Source organism: Thermobia domestica, chromosome 13 (assembly GCF_964235325.1).
Source record: "Thermobia domestica chromosome 13, izTheDome1.hap1.1, whole genome shotgun sequence".
NCBI classification, from domain to species: domain Eukaryota; kingdom Metazoa; phylum Arthropoda; class Insecta; order Zygentoma; family Lepismatidae; genus Thermobia; species Thermobia domestica.
This window is the reverse complement of record NC_137466.1, coordinates 38,119,404-38,128,085: the sequence shown is the minus strand read 5'-3', so window position 1 is coordinate 38,128,085 and position 8,682 is coordinate 38,119,404. Positions and strand designations below refer to the sequence as shown.

At 37.1% G+C, this 8,682-nt stretch overlaps 1 protein-coding gene across 1 annotated transcript; it reads left to right on the top strand.

Moving 5' to 3' along the window:
• Window positions 1-223: 223 nt before the first annotated feature.
• LOC145669164 (uncharacterized) lies at window positions 224-8,383 on the top strand. The gene is made up of 2 exons (XM_081737496.1): window positions 224-276; window positions 7,762-8,383. The coding sequence occupies exons 1-2, from the start codon at window positions 265-267 to the stop codon at window positions 8,278-8,280; spliced, it is 531 nt and encodes a 176-aa protein (XP_081593622.1). The 5' UTR covers window positions 224-264; the 3' UTR covers window positions 8,281-8,383.
• Window positions 8,384-8,682: the final 299 nt, after the last annotated feature.

Here is an 8,682-nt window from a genome sequence, read left to right as displayed (position 1 = left end):
TTTTCTTCTTAATTCAACTGTAAATATTTGTACATAAATTTCTTCCTAAGGAATGAGGAATAACCGTAAGAAGGAATGTTCTCTTCATTAAAATGATATAGAAAAGATGAAGACATTCTTTCGATGAAATGAATATGCATCATACTGGAAAAATATCTAATGAATTGCTTGCTTCAGCACTTGCTATATAAACAACTGGAAAAGATTGGATTTGCATCAGTTACCTCCATAGCTGTTCTGGGTGCATAACGTGTGAAAGACACCATGATGTTCTTGGTAAGTTCACTTTCATAACGGTGTGTAGTGTTATAGTAAATATTTCACTGTTAGGTGAAAGTGATTCAGTAGTGACAAATGATTCTACTTGGTAACTTTTTATGTTTTTCTTACATCCCCACAGTGTTTGTAGTTTGAGGGAAATTTCTCTAATCTACGGATATTCGTAGGTAAATTTTGCAAAAAAAGTAAAGAAGAATTTTTCGATAAAACGTAAAAATCCGGGAAAATTCTCGCTCTGAGTAATATAAATGCTTAAACTTTCTTTTGTTCTTCTGGAATAAAACAAAATATAATAGCAATAGTTTGTGTGAGTGTGTCTGTTCAAAGTAGGGCAATTCGCACCCATTGTTACAAAAAAAAAAAAAAAAAAGTTTAAAAAGAAAGAAAGAAAAAGACAGAGATAAAGTAAAGAGGGATTTAGGATTTAGATTTCTGGGCTCTCGGCATCTTATGGCCATTTAACGTGTCACGTTTGAGGGATGACGTCCCTCGACGAGCACACAATCCGGGAAAAGGGAAGGAAGAAAGCAGCCTGAGGCCTATAAGTTAGGTACCGCCTGGTGTGAATGAGGAAAACCCAGGAAAACCTCATTCAAGGTGGCTGGCCTGAAAAAGCTGTTACACTTTTCCCACTGAGAGCCCCCACCGGGAATCGAAACCGGGACCGCTATCACAGAAGGCGAGAACGTCAGCGATTACGCTAAGCAGGGCCATGAAATATAAAGTAAAGAAATCGATGTGAAAAGCAAATAAGTAAAACAAATGTGGTTGGCACTTCCTTTAATATAGGTACTGTAAATTAATCTTGTCACATAAGTTCTCTCATAAAAACTGGAAGCTCAAAAAGTTAGGGAAAATTTAGTAAGAGAAAGGAAATTTTGTGTCAGCCGGAGTAAATTTTCTTAAGGAAATCTACGAACACTGTATCCCCAAGATTTTGTATCGTAGTCAGCATTGTTCTTCTGAACTCTTCCTCTCCTATTTAGTTGAATTTTGAGTTTATATATTTTAAGCCCTTGTTCAATGCAGTGGCTATAAAGACCAGGACATACTATTGACGTGGGATAGGAATTTGAACCTGACCACCACACTAGCTTTTCCAAGAAAGCTAGAATACCGTGCTTCCATTGCTACGGTCTCCCTTTTAATGTTTTTACCTCTGGTGCATGGAATCCTTGGTTCGATCCCAGCTCGCACCAAATTAACTTTGTGGTGGACAAACACCGTGTGCGTGGGTTTCTCGGGTTCCTCTCGTTCCCTCTCACTTTCTTCATTCTACCATTTAACTCGTTTCTCATCATCACCGTCTCCTTTAGCCTAGCCGGTATAAGCGTTTTACGTAAAACTTAAACATTCCGTTTTCTTTTCTGTTCTAATGTCTCTCTTATGTAATTGTACCGAACTAGACTTGGGCTCATTGTCCATTATACTTTTCTATTTAAATAAAATATTATTCCTGGTTTTTTGCACATGATTTTTCTGCGTTCCATTGAGGTATTCGCCTCCAATAAAGACTTCCTTTAGTGGGTCGGAGGCCCCTTTAGACATTACTTCCTTTTCACATAGCCTCAGTGTTGAAAAGGGGCCTTATATTTCAACCAACCAATCAAAATAATCCATTAGTAATACGGTGCTACATTACCGCTATCGTGCTATCGTGCTACCGTGCTACCTCTTTTGTGTGAGACATAATCACATTTCCCAAGTTAGATGACTGACTGGATTTCAAGTTTAGCGAAATTGATAGTATATAGTAATTTAACTCACGAGACGAAACAAAATGGGAAATAAGACTTTTTCGCCTCGTTTTCATAAATTTTGTAAAAGTCTCGCCTTGCTGAGTTTCTCGAAGGATTCTTTCTCACCTCATCTCAATTCCTGGAAAGCTTTTCTCGTTACGTTTCGAAATCCATGTACAAAATTTATGACCTGATTTAAAAAAAAAAATTTACATGTAAAAGTTATCAGAATCAGTGGCGTAACTACGTTTTATGGGCCCCCCGCAGGAAATTACCCAAGGTCCCCGCCTTAGCAACTTGTTTTGCGGAAAGATATGCAGCAATAAATAGCCATACTCCCTGTACGCATGTATTTCGTACTCAAATGTTTGCACACACAACACCGCACCGCGTGTTTTTCTGAACATAGTCTGCTTTTACTGTTTCGTCCACTTACCACTACTCACTTGTTACTGCTACAGTGTTGTCAGATTCCTGACTCAAAATTCCCCGTCCAAAGACCCAAAATTTCCGATCTGGTTCAATATTTTCCGCCAAAGGAAAATATATAGGGCCTATAGCCTACAAAAGCCGATCGGACCGACTTTCCTTCTTTCCTTGTTCGCGGTGTTTGACATACAGTTAAAGCTTCCCAAAGATAGCTGAAAAAAGGAGAGAGTGCCAGAATATTGCCGATTAATATAAAATTAAAAAGCATGTTGATTCGACTTATTAGGAGGCTAGAGTGAAGGGCCCCCTTGGAAGTATCGGCTCCCCCCCCCCATGGAGGGATTTCGCGGCATAGTAGTTACGCCCCTCATCAGAATCCTTCCTTGTCACAAGAGTTTCATGAAGTGTGTGATATAACAGCATTTAAGCCTTACTTATTGATGGAGCATAATGTGTAATGAGTTGCGTATCTTTAAACGTTAATACACGCTCTATGAATCATGTAACACTTGAGCACTGTTTGAGATCTTTACAGCAAGCAAGTATATATCTCTAAAGCAATATATATCAGCATAAGAGGAAGTATGTATCTCTTAATATAGTTGTATTAAGAAACATAAAAATGTATCTCGATTTACAAAACTGAAGGAGAATGAATCCAGACCTGATGGACCGCATGTGAGTGCGCTCCTAATGTAAACAAAACACAAGTATATTATTTAGATAGAACTACAAAACTTTTCGGAGATAGATTGGGGGAGCCCATATTATGTGAACATCTCCGGTGGGTGCATCCCTGCTATAATCATATGTGAAAACAATTACACTTTGAGAATAATGCGTAGGGTTACTACACATTTATTGTTTTTGATTAGTTAACATGTCACAACTATGCGACAAGGCTAAAGGAGACGGTGATGATGAGATGGATGATAATGGTGAAATGACAAAAGGAAGAAAACGAGAAAACCTGAAGGAAGAAAACCCGAAAATACACAGTCCACACTTTGTTTACCACAATGCCCAATTGCTGGAAGATTGGTTCGAACTAGGGATATCACATGTGTCGCCGAGCCTACTATGTATTTAAAACAAAAGGTTTGTTTATAAATGCACCGTGGATATTTGCATCAAATCTTACTTGTGTCACATTTTGATCAGTTCATCACTGAGACCTATATTGAAATAGTATGATTAATTTTGTGTTCTTACAAGAAGTAATACACTATCGTTCCATTTAACCATATATTCTCTTGTTAGTATTTGAATCTGAAATTGAGCTAATTTTCTCTAAGTTCAATACAATATGATTAGCCTGTAACGAAAAATAAAAAGTCAGAAGCTGAGACACATAGCAATCGATTCCAAGTGGCAGCTTATGTGGTTCGAATTCCACGTTAGGCTGTAGGTCCACTTCTTATATAGCCTTGCTACTAAAATGGACGCTGAACTACAATTTAACCAACCAACCAAATATACCAATCGATCAATTTCATCGTGCTGAACTTTTGGGAAAATTTAAATCCTCATGAGAAGTTTTCGAGAAAAACTATTTTCTTTTGGAAATCTAGACTTTATATGGTACAATAATAACGTCACTTATTGCAATGAAAGTGATCCTGCAGCTCTCACCAACCTTTCCATTATGTCACGAGCAAGACGATAATACATACAGGAAGATTAATGAGTTATAGCACAAAGTTATGTTTAAGTTTCTTTCTCTCTCCTCCTTCTTTCTTTTTTCTTTTCTTTTCTTTTTCTTTCCTTTTTTTTGAAATATAATATCCTGAGATATTCATGTAAACAAAATAAAACACTTGAGGATAATTTCAGATTTGAAGTTTTCGAGAAAATCTAGAGAAACTAATTTTATGGCGACGAAAGTGTATGAAATTTTTGTTTAGCGGGTTATAACTTTTGCAGGGAGGAGGAGTCCAATACCACAAGCTATGACGTCTAACCCTTTTAAATTTTGGAGTTTTTCAATCATTTTGTAGACTTTCACTCAATCAGCTATTCCTTCAAGACTATTTATTGTAGACTATTTATGTATTGTCATGGTTCATGCCTCGTTCTTTGCGGAATGGGGCAAGGTTTCCAACGTATGTCAAATTTCCCTATTATATACCTAAGACGGGCAATTTCCGCTCAAAGTCGGGAAAAGGGATTTCTTTTTTTAAAAATCCCCGTTTACTTCGAATTTCTCCCCTCGGGTACATGACAGAGACATGTGTATGCTACCAAACACTTTGCTTCATTCTGAACAAAACAAGATATAAACCATAATCCTGGGGTAAATAGTTTTGGTGATAAAATTCATTTACTTTTTTCCTACCCATTTTTTCCTAATAACTACTAATCTATTGTTATTCAATAAGCTCTAGCGTCAAGACTCGTTATCGTAGGATCATGGTTTGCACCTCATTCTGTTCATAATCAAGCAATGTTTCAAATTGTACCACTCAAATTTCTCTATTATGTACAGAAGTGGAAAAATCCCGCTCAAATTCCGAAAAAGAATTTTTTTAGGAAAAAATATTACTTTTCGGGAATTTCTTCCCCCAGGTAAATGCTAGCGCTACGCGACTGAAGCATTATGAAATGCTCCCTCATTACGAACAAAATGAAGTACGAACCATGACCCTACAATGAATACTCTTGACGCTCATTAAATAACAATACATTAGTAATTATTACCCAGAAATGGGGAGGGGAATTTAGTAAATCAGCTCTAAGACTAAGACTATATTCTAGGATCATGGTTTGTACCTCATTTAGTTTGTAATGAAGCAATGTTTCCAACAGTATCACTTGCACATCCTTATCATGTACCCTAGAGGAGAAATTCCCGCCAAAATGTATAAAGAAGTAGCGGAAAATTCATTTGTTCAAGAATTTATCGCCTCAGGTACATGAACGCGCCACGGGAGTAATACCGTTGGATATGTTGCTTCATTACGAACAAAATGAGGTACGAACCATGATCCTAAGACAAATGGGGATGACACTATAGGTACTTTACTAAACACATTGACTAAAAATGTGTAATAGGAGAAAAATTGAGATTTATTTTCTGGAAAATCCCTGTTTACCCTAGGATTATGGTTCGTACTTCGTTTTGTTCGAAATGATGCTAGGCTTTAAACAGTACCACTCACATGTACCTCAGGGGAGAAATTCCCGAAAAAGGAAAAAATCTGAAAAATCCCTTTTTTCTGCTTTGGACCGGGTGTCCCGCTTCTGATGCATAATGGGGAAGTTTGAGCGGTACATTTGGAAACATTGATTTATTACAAACAATGAGGTACGAACTATGATCCTAAGATAAATAGGGATGTGTCAGGATTTCTTTTTTTTTTTTTTTTTTTTAAATGAAGCTCTAAAATTTATCCTTTTCTTTTTTCCTTCGTCCATGTTCGTGACGTCACTGCTCCTAGGCATGGCACGCGTGACTGCAAAATGCCCATGAAGCATGTTCTTTGATGCTTTCCCGCGTAAATGAATGCAAAAAGCCGGTACTTTACTAGAGCTTTATAAAGCAAATTCCAAAGGTCGACGGCATGGTTGATATACACAAGGGCGCCGATTTCTCTGTAAATTTGAGGGGGCCCATTCAGATGCAGAAGATATATGTATGAGGATTTTAAGACAAATTGCACTCAAGTTATGCCAAATATTGTATATTCATAAATACAATAGGGGGACCACATGAGCTTTGGGGAACCTGGGCCTCCATGATTGGCACCCTTGGATATATAAGCCATAGAGTGTAAAAGGGCTATGTTGTGTTGAACGGGTATTATTCTGCACCCGAAAAGAGAGATAACTAATTGTAAAATACTTCCACCTATGTTTTCAGAAAGAACTAGGTTGTTTTTATAAGAGAGAGAAAGTAGAGATGAAGTGCAAGATCAAATTTTCATCTTACATCAATAATTTCCCTGCTAAATGGGAAAGTGTAGAAATGTATATTGAGTTAGGAACATTTTTAGGGATTAGATTCCCTCAGTGGGTGTGCCTCTGGTCCTCTTCAAATAACGATACACATATTCCCATAGGCGTAGCCAGAAATATATAATGGCAGGGATGCTACTAGTGTAGTTATTATAATTTTCTTTGTATTGTGTTCCACAGAATATATGTTCACTTTTTCTTCTCTGATACTGTATCTCTTCACAAAAACATCTCCCTTGTATTTCATGTCCAAATTCCAAATATAAGATCTTTTATTCTTTGTGGCCATTTGTTCACTCGAATGAGTCAATTTCGTTCTAGTTTTCCTTCTTTACACAAAATAATAAAGTATTTACATTTTTAAAACCACCTCCTATAAAGATTTTGTGATGCAGTGTGCTACAGAATACTTTTCTCTAGGAAATCCTGGAAATGTGTGTATTACAATCGGGTATCGCACTGGTCTCCAGTCCAATGCAATAATGGTGTAGAGCTTCAAGCAGTCGTTTATATATTTTCTTCCAGCTACTGCTAGTATTGCACGATTAGGTGAAAACTAAAATCGCTAGAAATGACTGCAACTATCTTTAATTTCAATTTTTAAAAAGTCCTTCTTAGTCTCTTTACTTTTGGATAAGCCTGTTCTGTCGCTTATCCAAATCTTCTAGATATTCGGAAGTGATATAGTATCATGCGTATAAATTACTCTCCTTCACACACAGATATAATAGCAGTTCCAAGATTTAAGGAAACTTAAGTAAGTCCTTTCCATTTCAATAGTATATGAAAGATTCAATGGAGGAGATTACAACCCCTACCGACTCCCCCTGCCCCTTCGATACGCCACAGCGTAGTCCAAACTATGACATACATTCTTCCGAGCAATTATGCTCATATTACTTGTAATAATTTAAAAAAAATATCAAAATCTAAGCATTGGTAAGTTGATCCACTGAAGTGTTCAACTTGAAAATATGAAAACTCCATCACACAAGGGGGACACAGTAGTTCAATGTAGAATAGTCAACTTTGATGTGAGCAATCCTTTGTTCGATTCTCGACCATGTTTTTGGAGATTTTGCCGTTACCTCTACATTCCATCAATCCTTCCATTATCATTAACTTTCATTAATTATCAGTTAAAAAAAATACAACTAGAAATTTAATTCTCTATCATTATTCAAGAATAGTACAGTAAAATATTCCACCACTTTAATTAATATATATTCCATGTTAAAAATCTGTTCTTAGTGATGCATTTGTCTCAGGATCACAAAAATTTAGATGCCTCTTCGTTTAGCAACTTCAATATTAGAACATCCAACTTCATGTTCTAACATACGATTTATTTTTCTTACAGGCATTTCTTTCTGCTGTCATAGCGGCTTCGTTTGCAGTTATTCTTCCTGTAGATCCACAGCGAGGATACAACCCACAGCAACCACCAATTCAAGGATATCCTCAACAATTGCCGCCACAGAATGAGAATTACCCTACACAACAACGACCATCACCAGGATATCCTGGAGCACAAAATCTTCCTGAACCAGGTCTCCTTCCTCCAGGACTCTCAGAGACTGCGTGTCCTAACTTCCCATTCTGTGGCCCCACCCCAAAAGAAGGAGTAGATTACAAGAGGGTGCCATCCAGTGATGCTGTGTCTTCCCTCACTTTGACCGGCTTCATTGCTCCTGGAAGCAAGGATGGTCCAGTGAGCGGTCCAGCACAAGCATATAACCCCCGACAACAACCTCCGCCATCAGCTTATCCAAGTCCATCGAATGCTGACCCTGAATTACCTCGTTTCTCTTCACAGCCTCTTTCGGGAAGCTTAGGAGGAGGAAATGTATACCAAGGAAGACCAAGTGACCGTTATTGAGAAAGCAGATTCACTATTGCTGCAAGAGAACAGAATGGAAGTTGCACTCAACTGTGTCTTTCTTGCTTATGTATGTATGTATGTATGTATGGGGTAACAAAAAATAAACAATTTTAATACTTTTCTAAAATAAGAATCTTAATGTATGCATTTTTATTCATAATAACTTAAAACACTTTCACCATAACCTACTAGACAATGATTTAACATTCATTTCTGTACATGATAAAAAAAAATCTTAATAGCTAATAATGTAGAAAGTGAAACTTCTGAATAACGGATATCAATAGAACACGATTATTTGTCCATAAGTGAGAGGTATCAGTTACAAAGAACACTAATGGGACACAATTATTTGTCCATAAGTGAGAGGTAATAGTTACAAAGAACACTAATGGGACA